The 18,727-nt window shown below is 53.4% G+C and overlaps 4 protein-coding genes across 4 annotated transcripts; 2 read left to right on the plus strand and 2 right to left on the minus strand.

Moving 5' to 3' along the window:
- Window positions 1–7: 7 nt before the first annotated feature.
- Window positions 8–1,993, minus strand: GLOTRDRAFT_138077 (uncharacterized protein; the record flags this gene model as incomplete). The annotated part of the gene is made up of 12 exons (XM_007866874.1): window positions 8–143; window positions 199–306; window positions 356–480; window positions 540–720; window positions 780–887; window positions 946–1,032; window positions 1,086–1,256; window positions 1,312–1,386; window positions 1,441–1,575; window positions 1,634–1,675; window positions 1,726–1,843; window positions 1,902–1,993. The coding sequence occupies 11 exons, from the start codon at window positions 1,991–1,993 to the stop codon at window positions 250–252; spliced, it is 1,191 nt and encodes a 396-aa protein (XP_007865065.1). The 3' UTR covers window positions 8–143; window positions 199–249.
- Window positions 1,994–2,207: 214 nt separating this feature from the next.
- Window positions 2,208–5,978, plus strand: GLOTRDRAFT_128260 (uncharacterized protein; the record flags this gene model as incomplete). Its single annotated transcript, XM_007866875.1, has 24 exons — window positions 2,208–2,300; window positions 2,351–2,359; window positions 2,426–2,435; window positions 2,488–2,510; window positions 2,561–2,979; window positions 3,033–3,081; window positions 3,135–3,199; window positions 3,248–3,289; window positions 3,343–3,488; window positions 3,546–3,565; window positions 3,624–3,645; window positions 3,697–3,750; window positions 3,802–3,865; window positions 3,922–4,047; window positions 4,099–4,119; window positions 4,175–4,186; window positions 4,244–4,308; window positions 4,371–4,445; window positions 4,502–4,512; window positions 4,563–4,645; window positions 4,697–4,802; window positions 4,990–5,083; window positions 5,144–5,187; window positions 5,247–5,978. 24 exons carry the CDS (start codon window positions 2,208–2,210, stop codon window positions 5,976–5,978), a joined length of 2,385 nt encoding a protein of 794 aa, XP_007865066.1.
- Window positions 5,979–6,059: 81 nt separating this feature from the next.
- GLOTRDRAFT_120866 (uncharacterized protein) lies at window positions 6,060–10,096 on the minus strand (the record flags this gene model as incomplete). The annotated part of the gene is made up of 9 exons (XM_007866876.1): window positions 6,060–6,340; window positions 6,396–7,042; window positions 7,094–7,371; window positions 7,400–8,429; window positions 8,482–8,933; window positions 8,983–9,194; window positions 9,655–9,705; window positions 9,769–9,818; window positions 9,870–10,096. 9 exons carry the CDS (start codon window positions 10,094–10,096, stop codon window positions 6,060–6,062), a joined length of 3,228 nt encoding a protein of 1,075 aa, XP_007865067.1.
- A 1,786-nt stretch (window positions 10,097–11,882) lies between these two features.
- Window positions 11,883–18,513, plus strand: GLOTRDRAFT_120867 (uncharacterized protein). Its single transcript, XM_007866877.1, has 8 exons — window positions 11,883–12,216; window positions 12,342–14,118; window positions 14,173–16,105; window positions 16,160–16,389; window positions 16,439–16,824; window positions 16,882–17,048; window positions 17,101–17,374; window positions 17,430–18,513. Exons 2-8 carry the CDS (start codon window positions 12,527–12,529, stop codon window positions 18,266–18,268), a joined length of 5,421 nt encoding a protein of 1,806 aa, XP_007865068.1. The 5' UTR covers window positions 11,883–12,216; window positions 12,342–12,526; the 3' UTR covers window positions 18,269–18,513.
- Window positions 18,514–18,727: the final 214 nt, after the last annotated feature.

Here is an 18,727-nt window from a genome sequence, read left to right on the forward strand (position 1 = left end):
GTGTAGCTTTTCACAATTCACCTTGAATAACAAATCTGGGATTGGGAGGTCGCTGGACATGAACTGTACCACTATGCAGGGACCCTTTAGCTTACTGTAAAATAACAGTGGTGGATTTATTGGATAAACAGTAAATGTATGACCTAAGGCCGAAAACATCAGTAACGGTTGAGTGCCACGCAAGGAACACAGGCATACTATGCAGTTCGATAAATACGCATAACTGAGAGTCTAGGAGCATCTTCCACCTCACTCATCATCGCTCTCGTCACCTAAGAAGGCCATGATACTCCGCCGGGCAGCATTCTACGACAAGAAGTTAGCACCACCAAGAGTCAATGGGGACGCAACCTACCCTCTGCGTTCTCCTCGTATCCCCTTCCTCCTCTTCCTCGCCGTCTTCTTCGGCCGTGTCCTCCGACGTCTTATGCTTCCTCGTGCCCTTGGCAAGCATCTTGGCCTCAAACTGACGCACTTCCTCTAGCGCGGAAGATCAGTTAAGCCGAACCTTCGTCAAACCTCAGCGCATCATCGCGTACCGAGTTCTTTCTCCAGCTCCCTTTTCTCCCGTATTTGCTTGGCCTGCTCCATGCTGAGTCGGCCGGTCATGCCCAGGCCGGCGAGGATCTCCTTCAGCCGTGCGATTTGCTGCGAGGGTCTGTCCAGGCCTTCGAATTCTTTGGACCATATTTTGCGCACGCCGCAGGCCACCACGTATGACTAGTAAACGAGATTAGCTCGGGAGGCCAAAGTAGCTGGGTGGACTGGGATACAGATACCTTGAGGCGTTTGATCGTTTCCTCGTCTTTTGAGAAATTGTCGCTCGATTTTGTCTTGGAAGTTTTCCCGAGTTTTTCTTTGGATGACTTAGAGTCTTTGGTCTTGCTCTGTGCCGAGCAAAATTAGTATGCAACGCATTCGCAGTGGACAGTGGGGCAGCCTCACGCGCTTGGGTTCCCCATCTTCCTTCTTTTTCTTCGTTCTCTTCTTCGGCGGTTCGTCAATAAGGACGGACAATTCAGAGTCGCTTTTCTGGTTAGAGAATCAATGCATGTCTCCAGAAAAGTGATTCAGAAGGGACGCACCTCCCCAGCGTCAACCTCCGGCGTTCCACCCACGGGGACGAAGACCTTGGAGGCATCGGCGGACTTGCTCTTAGGTTTTCCCCGCGGGTTGGTGTCAGCTTGTTCGCGCTCATCCTCAGAGGCTATGGGCGTCTTCTTCCGTTTCTTCTTGGGCGGCTTACCCTCATTAGGCTAGTAGTCGTCAGAGTCAGAGCTACAGATGGTAGAAGTGACAACGACTGTTTACCTTCTTGGATTCGGGTGGTGGTTTTTCTGCGGAGGCAGTCTGCTCTGCCTCATCTTCTGAAGACTGCACAACGGGCTGACAATAACTGCAATTGGGGAGACGCAACGCCGACAAGGAATGAGAACATACAGCAGAGGTGGGTTGCTTGGGTCTAGACTTCTTCGGCGCCTCGTCCTCTTCCTCCTCTGATTCTATCACTGATTTGGACTTGTGTGTCCCAGCTTTCTGTGGAGGGGTCGTGTTGTCCCCAGGGGTTACTTGTTTCTTGCGATGGCATATGATGATAAGCTGCAAGACCCGTGCACGTGTGCGCATGGCTCACCTTGCTCGATTTTTGTGGCTTAACGTCTTCCTCCGGCTCATCCTATGACAAAACGTTAGGCTGCCTCACCCCCGATATGTGGACCAGGGTACCTTGGCGGACGCAATGGCCCCAGTAATGGCCTTCTTATACTCCTTAGCATCGAACTCTCCTTCCGCCGCTCCAAGTTGCTGCTCGACCTCTCGGCGTATTAGCCTCGGAGTCAGCTTGCTACAGTAAGCGCGCCTTTTAACTCTCTCCTTTGCGCATATGTAGACATTAGACATACCTGAGAGTCCCCTCCCTCTTCGCTTTCCTAACAATATCTGCTGCAGCGGCAGCGGCGGCCTCAGGCGTTGTTGTGTGCTTTGTGTCGGACATCGTGGCTGCGAAGCAAGGCCCGTCCGGCGGCGCGTCGCGTGATCTCATCTATGTACGCGTTGTTGGTCCGTATTTATACGAAGCGGTGCGAGCCTTGGGCGCTAAATGCGACCGGCTGATCCTTGTGCATTACCGACTTCGACGCGAAATCCAGGCATTGCTAGGCAGCACACGTACTCTGACTGGGAATACAGCGAGCTCGGCGTCGCAAAGGATGTCGGAGGCGCAAAGGGAACAGCAGCCTCTGCTGCGTGCTGAGGAGATTGAGCAGACAGCGGTCTATCCCATAATTCATATGATTAAATCGGTGGGTTTGGTGCTTTCTTCTTGCCGAATGTGGTACTGAAGCGTTAATAGGATGTTATGGTAGTCCTTTCGCTATTCTGTCGAACATAGTGTGTTACTTATGCGGACATGGGGTTTCTGCTATAGCACTTCATCGGTGAGTGTTGGGTTACGTTCACAATCATGCGACTTACCCACTGTGGATTTAGATACGCCTTTGACTTACGACGCTGTACGTTCTTCAGACTAGTAAATAGAACTCTTTCTTAATATACAGGATAGCTCACGGCCCCAGACCTTACCTATACCCTTGTTCGACCTCTCGAAGACAAGTATAACGCCTTCCAGCGACAAGGAAACATGTCCATCGTCTTCTGCTTCTTGATAAACCGTGTCCACTTCCTCCGGGATCAAAGCCTGACCACTTCGCAGCTCTCGCGGTCTCGCGCAGCGCTCTGCGAGATCCTGGCCATCCGTGCGCTCAATGCGCACGCCCACAGCTTGCTCGAACTCGCCCTTGTTACCACCACTAGCTGGCCTGTCTACAACGGTGCTGATCCAGATGTGATTACACAGGCCAGGGAAGAGCGCGATGAGCTCGAGGACCGCGTCGGAAATGCTATCGAGATGGCTATCATCAGCAAGGCGAAGCGGTTCATCAAGAGCTCCGCTTGCCAGAAAGTTATCAATGCTATTTGGATGTGCGTTATGACATCGAGCTGTCGTACATTGACAGTTAAGGACGCGAATTTAGTGGTAAATGTGTGTATCAAGCCGAAAGCAACCATTCTATACTGTCAGATGTATGCACGGCAACCTTCTCAGCACACCCTAGCCCATGTTAACCGCGCTACAGACGTACAAACGCAATCCGATACATTTCTATGACCCCCACAAAGCCCCATTATTGGATCATTATCGGTAAGTCGTCAAACACTTGCCACTGCAACTCGTATGACATTGCGATAGTCTGAAAGTGCCGGCTATTCGGATGGTGTTGGAATATCTGGAGTAGGTCTTCCACTGGTAATAATTTGATTGCTATTCGTTGAGCGTATTCGCAGTTTCCTTCTTCTGTTCATCCTTTTCGTCTTTGCGCTTGAGCTTAACCAACGAGATCGTGTCAATATTGCTGAAGGCGCGTTCATGGTCTATGCGTTAGGGTTTGCCTTGGAGAAGGTGGCAGCTATGCAAGAGCATGGCATCAGAGGTCAGTTTCACGATTTGCTTCGTCTTTAACATACGATGTTTATGACGCTGGGTACAGTGTATTTCACGGGCACTTGGGTGAGTGAAAGGCGCCTACCATGAAACGTCAAGACGCGCTACTAATATATACATGAAGAATGGTTTCGATCTAGCATTCGGTTAGTCAGTAATGGGTTATTTCCACTTCGTGATTGACTTACTGGTTTCAGTGACTGTATACTGCACGTACGCATTTTTGAGGCTCTACGGAGTGTACCACGACAGTGCGTTGGTCTGAGTGTTGTCTGAAACGGACACTCACAACCGCACTCCAGACTTCTGGGCACGTTCTACGGGCATAGACCTGTTAGCTGTAATCGCAGTCCTGATGTTCCCAAGGTTTGTCGGTTGTCTACCTGTGCGGGTTCAGCTCAGAGTGATGATTGTCCTAATAGGCTCGTATTTGTTACGCTGCGGAATAACCTCATGGTCCTATCCGTCCGAGCTATGCTCGTGCAGTTTGTTATTTTGATGTTTATCGCTGCATTCTGTTTCGCTGGATTTTTGTATGCGTTATGGACGTGAGTTGAGTCAATATTACGAGAAGCTAACGTTGACCACTCCTATATCAGACTGAGCAGAAACTCTGCTGGGTGAGTAAGCATCTAGCCTTTCCACCGAATCTCACTGACCTCCGCGTTGTCTTAGTTACTCTGCTGGGTAAGAATGCCAGTGTTTCCTCCATAGATTCCTTGGTTATTCACCTAATGAATGTAGGCAGATCGCGTGGTGGATGGCGGATCTCTGGTTTGGACTGGACGCAAGTGGTTTCGACAAAGCATGTACGTGGCGTTTGCCCTAAGCATCCTGTGTTTTTCTGAATTTCTGCGTTGTCGCGTTCCAGCTCAATTCCATCCAATATTTGGGCCGATCATGATGATTGCATACGCATGCTTGAGCAATACCCTACTGCTCACGGGTAAGCGTTGTTCACTTCAGACCTTGTCTTATTACGGCTCACGTTTATTCTCCCAGTTTTGGTTTCTGTACGTAAACAGAGTGCTAGGGAGGCATCCTGCATCAACCTCTATTTCAGATACTCTCACATACGTTCTCGACCATAAGTGAAGACGCCCAAGCGGAAGCCATGTTTAGACGAGCTGTGACCACCATAGAAGGGTACATCGTCCTCCTCTTGTCACTCATTCCCTATTGACTTCCTGCTCGCAGTGTCAAGGCTGATCCATTGTTCTCATATTTACCACCTATAAACCTTGTCGCACTGTGCATAATGTTCCCTCTCAGTTACGTTTTGTCTCCTCGGTGGTTCCACAAGGTGAGTTTCACCATAGAGAATCCCTTGACGTCACCAAGCGCAGCTCACACCGTATAGGTCAACGTATTCATGATCAGGTAGCCGGCCTTAGGTTATCCCAAGATGATTCCCATACTAAATTCACGCGTTCCGTGCTAGGTTGACTTCCTTTCCGATACTCCTCTTGATCGCTTGGTACGAACGCCAGGCCAAAACGGCCGGCACCCTCAGCTTCTACGATACAGTCAGTGCCGCCGCGGAGAAAGTATTCGATACCCTGCCAAGGCAATTGAAACGTCTCAGTAAGCTCTTTTCTCGATCTCACGGCTCACGGAGACTTATGGAAATTTCACCCCTCCTAGCTTTCTTTGAGGGCCTTGCTGGCGCAGATTCAAGTATAGATGCTGTAGGTTGCTTCTCGTTCGGAGTTTGGCAGCTATGGGTTTTGATTAGACTCCCTGCTAGATATTCGAAATCGAGGATGAGATGGGTGACAGTGCGCTGGACACACAGGACTACGACGATCCTTTCCTTTCTGGCCAGCAAGGCCCCAGACGCCCTTCTGAGCGACGGCTCTCCGCTGCTTCGCGGCGGCGTCCCTCATTTGCCCCTCTGATTCCACCGAAAGCCTCGAGCCAACAGATTTCAAATGGTCAACCATCTGCCTCTGGGGGAGGAGGCCATGTACCCGTCAGGCAGCGTGTCAACTCGGCGATGGCCCGTGGTGCGGAAGCAGCGCAGAGCTTCACAAGTCCTCTCGCCCAGATATTCCAGCCCTTGGTCGTAGACGATGATATACCCGAGGAAGCTCGAGAATCACCATCCAACGCCCCCGGGCCAACACATATGATCAGTTTCGGTCCCGCTACTCGCAGACGGCTTACCTCGGTACACCGAAGGAGCACCACCGATCCCTATCACCTTAACCCTATGCAATCGAGTCCCAAGAAGTTCCCTTCAGTGACTTCTGATGCCCGTAGTCACGGCTCCTTGTTGAGTCAACCTCTGTCAGAAAGCCCTGGACAGGGAGAGGGTCGACCGGAGACGGCCTCGCATGTAGAGGAGGATGAAGGATCTCCTTCCCGTGGGGGCCCCGGATCAGGAGAGTTGATGAAGCGTTTTGATCTCATGGAGGAGCGGCAACGCAGGATTGAAGAATTGCTTATGCAACTCACGCAGAACCTTGGTTCTAAATGACATTATATTGCACGAAACGAAATCCACTACAATCGCATTTCTCCTGCTCATCTCATATGTGTCATATCATACGGACACTAGCTAATGCACAGTACTGATACAGTAGAGTTCATACATGGAGAGCAATAGAGAAGACAAATAGAACACTATCCAAGAGACTTCGTGCAATACTTTACCGCGGGCCTCCACGACCACGTCTTGGCCACCCTGTATCCTGAGGCCTGCCGTGCCGATCATGCTCTCTATCCCTGCCTTCTCTTCCTCGACCGCGTCCACCTCGGCTTCGACCGCGGCCTCTAGGGCCCCCGCGCCATCCACGCTCATCCCTGTCCCAGGGCGGCCCTCCTCGAGAGTCACGCTCCCTGTCATGGCTACGGTCGTAAGATGGCTGGGAATAATGACGCGGCGGCTGAGAACCTGAAGGCGAGTTCTGGGGATATCCAGACACGTATCCGGGACCTGGGGGAGCAACAGGCCAGGGTGGCGACTGCGATGTCAGGGAGGGGATAGGTCGTTGGACAGGGACTGATGGCGGGGCCAGCGGAACGTTGACCGGTGGAACCAAGCCTGATGTACTGAGAGTTTGTAGCATAAGCTGAATTTGCTCGGGTGTCAATGTCGCGAGTTCAGCGGCGACAGCGGACGGATTGACGATGGGAGGCGAGACGGGATTGGAAGGCACTGCGGGCACTGGAGTAACTGAAGGAACAGCGGGTGCGAGTGCGGGTGCGGGTGCGGATATAGGCACAGGCAGAGAAACGTTATTGGGCGGGGACCCAGCTGGAGGCTGGAACGAACTTGATGGTTGTACAGGTTGCGCACTGGCTTGCTGAGGTGGTACAGGTGCGGCTTGTGGAGTTGGGGGAGGAGCCAGTTTGCCCTTGTTCAAGACCCAGATACCGACGAGGTAATCGGCGTCGCGTAATTTAGGTAGACGCAATTCATCCAAGAGTTCCATATATTCAGGTATGGGTTCCGTAGCCAAAAGCGGGATAATATATAGTTCCCGGCCTGGATGGTGGTCCTTGGGATGATGGCCCCATGGGAAGATGAGACCATGACGACTACGCAAGCATGATCAGGATAAGAGGTACCAGGTGCATGACTCAACTTACTTCTTGGTCCTGAGGTAATCGGAAAGCTTCCGTAACAGGTGCTCTGTTCCTGCGATGGGTGCAAAAGCCACCGCGATCAGTTCCTTCGTGGCGTTCATCCTCATTTGAAGCAAGAACTGTGAACTCTTGTCTACGGCTACCCGTCCGTCAATCCTGAGTTCCGATGACGGGAACAAGGTTCGCCACAGTGGTGATGTAGACGGTATGGACCGACCACCCATTTGGTACGCCACCACCGGTGTGTTTTGAGGTACAACATCATCTATAGGCATCGACAGCTGCATAATAATTAGATACAAGACTTACACGAGGGATCGAGGGGGTACTCACAGCTCCAGTGAAGACTTGCGGCTGTTTCTCTATAGGAAGAATATTAGGTTGAAAATTGTTCGATTCTCCCTTAGATGCTTCATCATCCCGCTCAAGGAACATGTCGAAGTCTTCATCTTCAGCACCCTGGCCTTCGGCCGCCTCCATGTTGATATCTCTCTGGTCATCCTGAGCCGCTGGCGGCGGTGTGGGCGTCCTCGGCGGTGTATGGGGTTTCTCTTGATCACCGGAAGACCAGAAGGAATTCAAGTCGAAGGAGGTACGCGCTGTAGGGTCCGGACGCGAAACACCGGCAGCAAAAGGAGAGATACCGGTAGGTTGCACGGGAGATGCTTCATGCTCCGGTTGTCCGTCGACCTTAGTTTCACTTGAAACCAGAGATAAGTCCGCTTCGAAGGGCGTCGGAGGAGGCTCATTAGTAGGAGACGACGTTTCTTCATCCAAGTTAATGAGATCGGCCAGATTTAGCTCGTTCACGACAGGCGTATTCATCTCAGACGGAGTCGGGATAAATAGCGGATTCGCTGGGGGCCTCATAGAGCCGAAGTGTGTCGAGGGCTCGCCATGCATGGCATGCTGAGGCACAGGCGGAGGCCCACCCCAACTTGCCGACTGAGGCGTAACGGGGGACTCAGGCGGTACAGATCCCCTCTGAGCTGCCTTAAGACGGGCCAACCTCTCCCGTTCCCTCTTCTCCTCCTCCAACTGCTCTCTCGCGCGTTCCCGCTCTATACGTTGGCTCGTCGTCTCACCATGCACATCCTCGATATCCTGTAAACCCTTATGCGTGATCTTGGCACGCGGTGCCGACGTCTTCTGCAAAATCGAGTGCTCCAATGCCTCCTGTTCAGCTATCTTTATGGACTGCTTCAATTCCTCGTTCGCAAGGTCAGTAGAAGACATAAGCGATAAGTCTTTGGGAGTAATGCGCGAAGATGCGATGTTTTTGTGGAGAGTGACACGGTCAGGTTTGCTCAAATTAAAGGTCAGCATCCGGAAACGCTCCCTATGAGCCCGCATTAGCACGCATACATTTCGGGTATTAGCAAAGCACATACTTGTACTTTGCTCCCGCTACAGGCCTTCCCTGATGTCCAGGTTCAGCATAGGTATCGAAAATGCACCGCTCTAGCTCAGCAGCGAACTGCTTCGCTTTGTCTTCCACAAGCGCTTTTTCTTCGGGTGTCAGCTCCTGGGGGTCCTTCTCTACGTCGTGATTACCATCCTCATCATTCGGCAAGTGGGGAAACTTCGCGAAGATTTGACAGAACATCTCCTCATATTTCCCAAGACAGTACTTTCTTGCAGGATCTTCCGCATTGGAGTTGTCGGACTTTTTGCGTTTGGGTGCCGGGGACTGGACGGCGCTTGAGCCCTTCCGTTTCAGATGTGCACTGGGATGTGGCGACGCTGATTTCCTGCGACCAGACACCGTGCTCGCGCGACGACGCGACCGGACATGGTTATGTTCATCGCCGGATTCCGACTCGGAAGAGATGTGGACAACTCGCTGTAAGCTCGGTTAGGAGGACGCTGCATAGGTGACTGACGCCACATACCTTCTTCGCGTTGCCTTTGGAACCTCTTCGTCCTACATCCTCCACATACTCGTCGTCACCGCTGCCATCGCTCTCGAAGTCTGAAGCCTCCTTCTCTGATGGTTCTGAGTCATCTTCGGGAGGCCGGGATCGCGTGCGTTTCTTCTTTGACTGAACTGTAGGTGATTCCTGGACTTTGGCCTCTTCCAGCGCTTCGGAGCCCTCCCATTCCACTACAAAATCAATAATACGCAGGTCAGCTACTGCTCAGGGATCAGGAAGATGTAAGATAGGAATGGCCGACATTGTGAGCGCCGCAAACGCCTCGTCTTCATGTGTGGCTCAGGCCTCGACTTGCACTCAGTGTACGTACTGCCACCGCAAACGTCGTAGACCTTGAGTCTCACATGAGGCAATATATGAATGGACCGCGAGCTAGGACTCAAATTGAGAACAATGCATATGCGGTCCGTTGGTAGATGCGGCAGCGCCTACCCAGAAGGGTACATAGCAATATGGTAGTGCCATGAGATGCGACCGACACTACCCTGGGCGAGCCGATTCGAGTGGCACTGGCAAGCGACGGACTGAAGAACAAACAGATACTACATTGTTCGTAGATATACATAGGGGTGGCAGAAGGGAAAGAATGATACGTTGTGTAGGTAGTGAGAAGGAATACAAGACACTCACTGACTGATCTCCGGCCAGTTCTCTGTTGACATGAAGGGCATATATAAACGGCTAGTGAGGATAAGGACGGTCAGTAGGCGACTTGGCAATAGAAACCGGCAACACGGGACATACCAAGATCCTCCGCATCCCTCTCGTCAAGGTCGACACAGCGGAAATGGTACCTCCATTACCGATAAGAATATCGTCCATGTAATTCCTCACAGAATACTGACCATTCATCGCATTCCGCGCATGCCACCATGGGTGTACCATCGTCTGGTCCCCTGCACGTACAATACGCTCGCTTTCCCTTCCCATTGACCACTTTCTTGGGCCGCGCATTCTTAACCTTGCCCTTGGGTGCTTTCGTGTTCTCTTTCTCGGTATCTGTGTCATCCTGAGTACGACCTTTCTTCGCCGGTGTCGACAGATCCGCCTTGCGCGGTAAACGCACGGGCATCGTACGGGGCTAGTGTGATATAAAGCACTCGCGTCGTCGGGGAACGAGTAATCGACAGGCGTGGAGTCAGAGCGCAGTCGACAGGAAACAAACTTCGGACTCCGCCACCACGCCACCGATTGTTTGGGATTGTGGCTGAAGTGGCGTCCGACTTCGACGTCAAGTCCACCTCCTGCACATGTCTATGCTCTGGAGGGCTGTCTACGTATCCAGGCCTCCTAGCTAACAGCTCTTCCTTCTGCCGATTCTTTCTGCCCCACAAGGCTCTTGCAATGTACGGTCGAGCCTGAGCCGAGTAATGTTTCTCTGGTTTGTTCAGATCAAACACGCGGTCTGGTCTTTCCTAGGGTATACCTGGTTTTTGCAATGTCTTGTCCTGATCCCGTCGCGTCTCCTTTTATAACTCAGGCATAAGGCTCATATATGCGACTTATCTACTGGAATTTCACCTCGGTATAGCTTCTCGCCGCAATCCTACCTGGTTCCTTGCCGGTTCCACCGCTTCTGTGCCAGTTTTACTCCCTTCGGCACATTGGCGGTGAATCTCGTGGGTCGGCACAGGAGTAAGTAGCTGGAGCGATAGCTGGAGCGAACGATGTCGGCGATTTGTAGTCCCCTGAGCAGGCGAGTATATCCCACATCAGGACTTCCCAATATCACTTGCCGTGGTGCGATCCCTGCCCGACTGTCAGTATACTTCCATGGCTCAGGGTACTATCGCGTGCAAAAGTCACGGTAAGGGAATATGCACTGACAACCGCGGGTACGTACGTTCCCAGGATACTACGATCCAAATTACCCCCCTCCAAGTCTGAAGGCGGGGCAATTCTAACCGCAGCTTCCGATCCCGCCTCAGGATCTCACTTGCGAAAGATGGCAGCTAACCCTCGGGATGGGCTGGGAATTACTTCCGCGTGATTCGGGATGCTCGGAGTTCTTCGATGCGTCGTTTATCTTTGACGGCGCTTCGAAGAACTGTGGGGTCCAATCACGATGAATAAGGCTCAAACTAGAGCAGAATCCTGCGAGGTCGGCCAGTCGTGGCCGACCCTCATGGTTCAGCGCGAAGAGGAGCGAAGTGGCGGGAGATGCGCCTGTCGCTTCCGTATGACTGCAAGCCCGATGCTTCCACACTCGGACGGACCGTACGGCGCGTCCGCGTCATGCACTGATGCCCTGGCCGGACGTTGATGATATATGAAGAGCACACAAGCATCCGGACGGTGATTGACAAGCTTTGATAACAACAAATGCCGGACACGAAACAAGAAATACGTCATTGCAGGCGTCAGTATATGTTTAATCTGACAAAAGGGGTCTGCTTTGCGTTGTATGATCTCACAGCGACCTTTGTTTTAGGTGCTGTGGACCCAGCGCCGCATGACCGATGTCAAGGCATGTCAAACGCTCGGAACTGGGTTGTGCGGCAGTCGTCGGGGGCGCCGGTTCCTGTGACGAGCATCTGAAATTACCTTGTGCAAGGTAAGAAAGATGGCGGCCTGACGGCTGGACCAGGATAGCGCTGAGAGTCGGAGCCGCATAGGGTGGAAACCGTTCCGTGGGCTGCTGGACGCACAAGCTCCTGTACGAGGCTGCAGAGGAGTGCAAGCATAGGATTTCTAATAGACTACAAAGGAGGACTAGCGTGATTCACATTGCAGCAATGAAGGGCCGAATCACTTTATTTGGAAGCGTCTGCTGCCGCGGCTTCGCGTTCGCGCGCGCGTGAGGATTATTGCCGTGGCGCCGACCGTTACCATCGTTGTGTTCAGGCCTCGAGGTTGCCCGCCTCTGCTGTCCCCGCCGCCGGCGACAGCTACCAAACGCTCTGGCTTTGTTTCCCGAGCCGGCGCTGAGCCCAGCTTTTCTGTCGCCCTCCTTCTTCTCTTCCGACAACGTTGCGGCTATAGGTTTCACGCGTCTGTTCACTGTCTTTCTGCCCGAGAGATCTTCCCTGTCAGTGTGTCGCATCACTGCATCGCGCAGGTCTATATCGCACCCCTTCGTTTCCTTTACTTCCTCGCCTTTACCTGGCCAGCCGCTCCTTACTGTATCAGTCAAACGAAGGTTGCGAAACTTTAATTGAATGCAAGCGGGAGTGGTTCTACTGAGCCTCTTTGGTACGTTCCGGACTCACTTCGTGTGCGGTGTTTTGGCCTGCCTTGCTTATTGAGACTGCGAGCGTGCACTGTATACCTACCTGACCGTAGCCGGAGTCGACAAATACTGACCTGCTCTTTGTTAGAATCAGTGCACGCAGGGTCCGCACAGCACAGCGTTGTTCTCGACAGTCAGCGCATTGCAGTGGCCATTGTCTCGGATTGACCGCTCCATTAGCGTCCAGCGTCCCGTATACCGTTGCGCGTTTGGCCTAGTGTGTCCTTCATTGATCGATAGGTCTGGAGCCAGCTTTCTGCACGCAACTCACACATGGCCGCAGCTGTTCTACCCAACATCCGTCCAAACCCTGTATCCAACCCGCTCCCCATGTCTCCTCGCGGTGTAGACGCTGCGACGGCCTCGCCATCTCGTTTAGGCCATGCTCAGGCCTCCGGATCCCGTACATTCACTCCGGAGGTACCTGAGCCCTCCCCCAAATCGTTCAAGCGGTTGCGCTCCTCATTAGAGCAGAGCATCCGCAATGCCACAAAGTCCAAGGCCAAGTCGCCGCCGCCGGTGGACGATGAATTCGCGAGAATTATGGCCAAGGCAGACAAGGGCAAAGGGAAGGAAGCCAGCGAAAGCAGTAGCGCACCGAAGGAGAAGGAGAGGGAGAAGTCGAAGATGCTCAGGAGACTACAGTCGCAAGTCGGATTCCGTAAACCCGGTAAAGTTTCGACTGATCGGTCCGATACCCCTGCCGCAACACCTCCTATTCCCGGCAAACCGAGGGAAGGGAATGCGCCGAGGGTAACCGACTTGGATGACGACCGTGAAGATCGAGTCCCAGGCTTAACACCTTTCCAGCCACCATCCCTCCGACAGGCATCCATGTCCTCCCCCGCCGTCTACTTATCGGCACAGCCGTCGCCCCTCCCAAAGCCCTCCCGGGACCGCTCGAAACGGTCGAGCCTACAGCCCAGTACGAGCTCGAGGGACATCAGCGGCCCTACGCCATTAGCTCCCCGTCGGGACTCGTCTCGAGTGAACGGAAATGCTAGTTCTAGCAGTGCCGTGAAAGACTCGTCTCGCGACCACCGGGCACCTAAGCATCGGCCAGCTCCTTTACTTCCGTCCTCCCCTTCTACCGTCACCCTCCCTGGCCCTGATACTCCGACAAGACGTACTCGTGAGCCCATCAGCCCTCCTGAAACCCCAACACCCGGTTCGTCTTCACGACCACCACCTATTCTCACGGCGCGGAAGGCTTCAGCTAGTGCAAGCCATTTACCCCTCAACGAGCGGTCTATCTCTCCAATCCCCATCAGTCCTCCTCGTTCGCCAACATCTCGGCGCGTCGTGACTCCGACACAGCGAGGGTTAGTATCTGCTTCGACGTCTCATCTTCCCCTTAACCCACCCACCTCCCCAACGACTGGCAGACGACCGTCTTTCGACGCAAATCGAAGACCCTCATTGGACGCAAGTCGCCCCTTTCGACCGACTCATTCCCCTTCAGCCTCCCGATCTGATTCTCCATCAACTCAGTTACGACCTCGAGCGGTCTCGCCGACGTATGCAAATCACAACCGCGGTTACAATGCGTCTACCACGTCACTCTCTTCTCCATCGAATCCAGAGCATCGGGAGCTCATTCGTAACGCGTCGTCGCTATTATGCAAAGAGATGGCGAGACCCCCTGTCCATCATAGCAAAATTGGAATTGCGAAGGATTGGGAAGAAGTCGAGGTGCGGTTGAGAGCTCTGGCGAGGCTGGAACGCGTATGGGGGAAGAGTGGCGCAAACGTCAGTCAATCTAGCCTATTCGGTCCAATGTCATCGAGTGGGTTGAGCACTAGTGGCGAGGAGCGGGAACGGAGATTGTTCAGCGAGGCATTAAGGGATGGATATGTTCTTTGCCAGTACGTTGTCCTCTGTGCCACGAAACTCGCGCTCTGATCACGTTTTCTCTCCAGACTCGTGAATAAACTCAGATCCAATCCCGTCATCCGACCAGACCCTCGAGAGGACGGATTTGTGCGGACGTCCAATGTCACAAAGTTCCTGGCGGCCTGTGCCCAATTCGGAGTTGCTGCAGACGAGCTCTTCCAGAGAGACGACCTGATCAACGGAGACTCGGAATCTCTGGCGCGCGTTGCTCGCACTGTTATCGCGCTCCTAAGGGTCGCCGAGTTCCCTCCTGCTGACCGCGCGAAGTTCCTATCTGGTGGCGACAGAGAAGCACTCTCTTCAAGAAAGCAAAGTTCATCGACTTCTCATTCGGGGCCCTATGGTCAAGGTGCCAGTTCGCACTTGGCGGCATCTTCCCCTAATCTAAGTTTGGCTCAGGCTCAACGGTCAACTTCGCCTACTGGTCCCGGGTCCCCTATGGGCAAGAAAAGATGGAGTCCGCCGACACCATTGCCTACTGTACGTTCCGATAGCCCCGAGAGTGGGTCAGGTTCTGGGAGCGGTAGGACCGAGCGTGGAGGCACTGCGATGAATCATGGGCGAAGTAGTCCTGGGGCAAGTAGTGAACGCGATGAGGTCCCCCCAATCCTCTCCCCTCCCCCTCGTTCTCCCCTACGCGCACGTTCGTATTCGAAACCTACCGATGCCAGGAATGGGGCCAGTCCCGAACGGATCTCGGTGGCAGATTCGACTCGGGCGTCCATTGGTGGCGATTCGATTCAAGCTTCTCTGGCAGATTCGATGGCCGCGACTCGACAGTCTCTGGCCTCGAGTGCCGTCTCAGACACTACTGCCTTCTCGAGTCTCTTGGAGGTCAACAGGAGCAATAGTAGTGGGCAGAATAAGTTCGGCACTATCAGGACTGTCACCACGGAGGCAACGTCCTTTATCCCTTCCGATCCTCCGTCCTTCACCAGATCGGAAGCCAGTGGCATCGCTGCTGCATTGGCAGAAGACAATACGGTTCGCAAACGTACTGAGTCTAATGGCAAGCGGGAGCGGAGACCAAGCGAGGTGGCCGTGATTGACCTGTCCAGGGTCGTGGAAGAGGCGGAGGAGGCAAGCGCCAGCTCAGGAAGGAAGAGTGACCGGTCGAAGAGCACGTCGCGGAGAACAGACGATGCTGTTGAGGAGCGTCTGCCAAGGACTCCTCAGATTCGACTGGGCAAAGGGAAGTGGCCAGACGATTTCATGGATGCGTTCCACTCTCCTGCGAGTCCTACGCGGTCGTCAGCGAGGTCACCGACATCGGAGCTGGACGATAGGTCTGGCGCTACCAGTCCGATTTCCATCTCACCGCCTAGGAAGCTGGCATATGTTGGGGCATCGCGGCAGAATGAGAGTGTGGACTCTTTGCCTCAATTCGCACCCCGTCGTCCGACGCATCGACCTCGTCATAGTATTGATGCGCCGGTGCTGTTGCCGAAGGAAAACCTACTGCGCCGAGACTCAAGTCCTGACAGCGGTTTATCTTCTGGGTCACCTCGGGTGATGCTTCGTCGGAGCAGCACAAAGACAGGAGCGAACCGCAATGGGATGTATGTACCCCGACTGGATGAGCCTCGCTCGCCAACGGATGCCGACCCGCGTGTGCCCTTCCCGCGCACTGTGTCTGGCGAACATCTTGGAACTGGCCAGGGATCCTCCGCCGACGTCTCTCGCCGGCCGACCTCTCCCGCTGAGGACAAGCCGCGTCAACCCAGAGGACGCTTCCAAAGCGAAATCGAGGGATCCAGCTCCCGGCGGCGACCTCGACCCAACTCTTATGATGACATGGGCGCGAAGCCAGGCAGAACTCGTTTTGAGAGTATGGTGAACTTGGGGGTCGTATCCAGCAATGCTAGTGCCAGTGACCTGATGTCCCGAAACTCCATGGACGGGAGTGCTGTCAGGGAGACGCTAATCGTCCGAGAGGATGGCAAAGCTTCTACTCAATTCGTACGTATACAGTCTGCTGCAGTACTATCCATTCAACTTACGTCCTCCTTGTAGCAACTGGGCAACTGCATAGGTCGAGGGCAGTTCGGCTCTGTCTACCGCGCTCTGAACCTCAACACCGGTCAAATGGTTGCCGTCAAGCGCATACGGCTCGAAGGTTTGAAGGAAGACGAGATCTCGCAACTCATGGGTGAAGTTGACCTCCTGAAGAGTCTGTCACACCCAAGCATTGTTAAATATGAAGGCATGGCTAGAGATGCCGACACGTTAAGCATTGTCCTTGAGTACGTCTTTCCCCGGTCTCGTATGACGCAAAGCTGATCTAGCGAATAGATATGCTGAGAACGGATCTCTCGGGCAAACCATCAAAGCATTCGGTAAACTGAACGAACGTCTTGTCGCCACTTACGTAGTAAAGATCCTGGAAGGCCTCGATTACCTGCATCAGAACGACGTAGTGCATTGCGACCTCAAGGCTGCAAATATCCTCACGACAAAGAATGGAAATGTTAAGTTATCAGACTTCGGTGTCTCTCTCAACCTTCGGGCAATGGAACGCGAGATGAAAGACGTAGCCGGCACGCCGAATTGGATGGCTCCTGAGGTTATCGAACTGAAGGGTGCCTCCCCGAAGTCGGATATCTGGTCATTGGCATGCACCGTGATCGAGCTTCTGACCGGTCGTCCACCTTACGCTGATATTGCCAACAGTATGACGGGTAAGTTATGGTTGAACGGATGCATATGTGGATGAGACTAATGAAGTCGCATTGTAGTCATGTTCCGGATTGTCGAGGATGACGCGCCTCCGTTACCTGAGGGATGCTCTGATCTCCTGAAGGACTTCTTGACGCAGTGCTTCCATAAAGATCCTGCCATGCGGCCTAGTGCGGAAATGCTCTGTGAGCATGAATGGCTCAAGAAGAACTGGATAGGTGCCAAGGTGAGAACCACGACCTATCCCACTACGACTTTATCTGACATGCAAAATGTAGGAACTGCGTCCTCAGGATAGCATACCATTCTTGCGTCGTGTTAGTGCTGATATGCACAAGCAGTCATCGGAGGCCGTCCAACGATACCTCGCTGGTGTTGACATACCCAAACCTTCGCCGACGTCTGGGGAGTTCTTCTCCAGCCCTGACGATACCCTTGCAGGATCGCCGCCTAAACGTCGTTTGTCGAATACCCCTTCTACCCCCATTTCTCACGACTCCGATGGTATGGGCCCTCGTGAACACTCCTTTGTGAAGACCACGTTCAGTAAATGTAAGTATCTAACCTATATTCCCCTCGTCCTGTCTAATCGAACGTATCTCGTTAGCTATGATGTGCCGAGTGTGTCTGCAAGGGGTGAAGAAACACGCGGTATTGTGCGAGCAGTGCAGCTTGATTGCCCACTCAAAGTGTGCCGCCAACGCACCTCCCACTTGCGACCTTCGCTCTCAATTGCTTCTTTTTGCCCAGTACGCGGAGAAAGGTGTACCAGGGAGCGCATATACCAGTGCTATGGAGGCCATTGCTGCCGCGCAAATTCCAGGCAGTAGCCCTTCGTCCGAAGTAGGCGTCTTATCTTCTCCCAGGACTAGTATCGATTCACCGCCGTTGCAATCTCCTCTGGTTGTGACGCCCCACCCTCCTACCGCCTTCAAGATGATGGGAGGAGTTTTTAAGCGCTCTCGATCTTCTTTATCCGCTGAAACCGTCGACTCTCATTCGGCTACGTCCTTGCCCATACCCCCGTCTTCACCGCCTCCCATGCCTCCTCCTGTGGAGAAACCTCTTCGCAAGAAGCACTCGGTGCTCAAGCGGAACAGAGAGGGGAAGGATAGACCTCGGTCTATCTCGAGCAACAGCACGACACCAAACACCGCGAGTATGCGAAGTGCCCTGACTACAACTGAGAGCTTCAAGACTGCAGGAAGGAATTCAGTCGCCTCAGGAAGTGAGACGGAGACCGGCCGTGGTTCGGATGGCCCATTTTCTAGCTCTGGAGGCTCGGAGTCACAAAGAGCTTCCAAGGTCAGCGCCCTGTCCGACGTATCGGAGATTGGAGAAGCCTCATCGAATCGGATCCCCGGAGACATCTCCACTGGCACCAAGCGACACAGGAGGCGCGACCGCGACTCGAAGTCATCAAATGGTGGATGTGTTGTACAATAATTTCCTATGCAGGCCGCGTCATATATCTTTCCCAATCGCGGTCCTTAGTTTGATTCTTAACTCCCATTGCATAGGCCTCTACTTATCGTCGTTTCCAGTTAATTCCCGGACAGTGTATTGTCTACTATTGATTCCTGCCTGGATTGTCGCATACATAGTCGTTGCTCCTACTATTATTACCCATCACTCTCGTACATTCACTTTGCTCCCTTAGCTGATTGATGCGCAATTGACTCCCGCACGTCTGCTTCCTGCGAGAGTTGGGAATAAAATCCTAAGTACGTATACAGTGTATACTCGAGCTCGAGAGGGCAGGGCCGTCAGTTCAAACTCCGCTTGGATGCCTTATTGGCGCCACAATTTGAGCGAGGGCCATCTCTCTTGCTCTGCGCACTGCACCCTCGCGACCGCTCGTCTCCGTCGAAATACCACTTTGGGTCTGCTCTGTTGAGGGAGGCA

This window comes from Gloeophyllum trabeum, assembly GCF_000344685.1.
Source record: "Gloeophyllum trabeum ATCC 11539 unplaced genomic scaffold GLOTRscaffold_00005, whole genome shotgun sequence".
Lineage (NCBI taxonomy): Eukaryota > Fungi > Basidiomycota > Agaricomycetes > Gloeophyllales > Gloeophyllaceae > Gloeophyllum > Gloeophyllum trabeum.

Bases quoted from the DNA above. Each gene is read 5' to 3' on its own strand.
- GLOTRDRAFT_120867 (XM_007866877.1), top strand. From the start codon at position 12,527: ATGGCCGCAGCTGTTCTACCCAACATCCGTCCAAACCCTGTATCCAAC. The intron at 14,119-14,172 runs GTACGTTGTCCT...TTTTCTCTCCAG, and splicing joins GATGGATATGTTCTTTGCCA to ACTCGTGAATAAACTCAGAT. The intron at 16,106-16,159 runs GTACGTATACAG...TCCTCCTTGTAG, and splicing joins GCAAAGCTTCTACTCAATTC to CAACTGGGCAACTGCATAGG.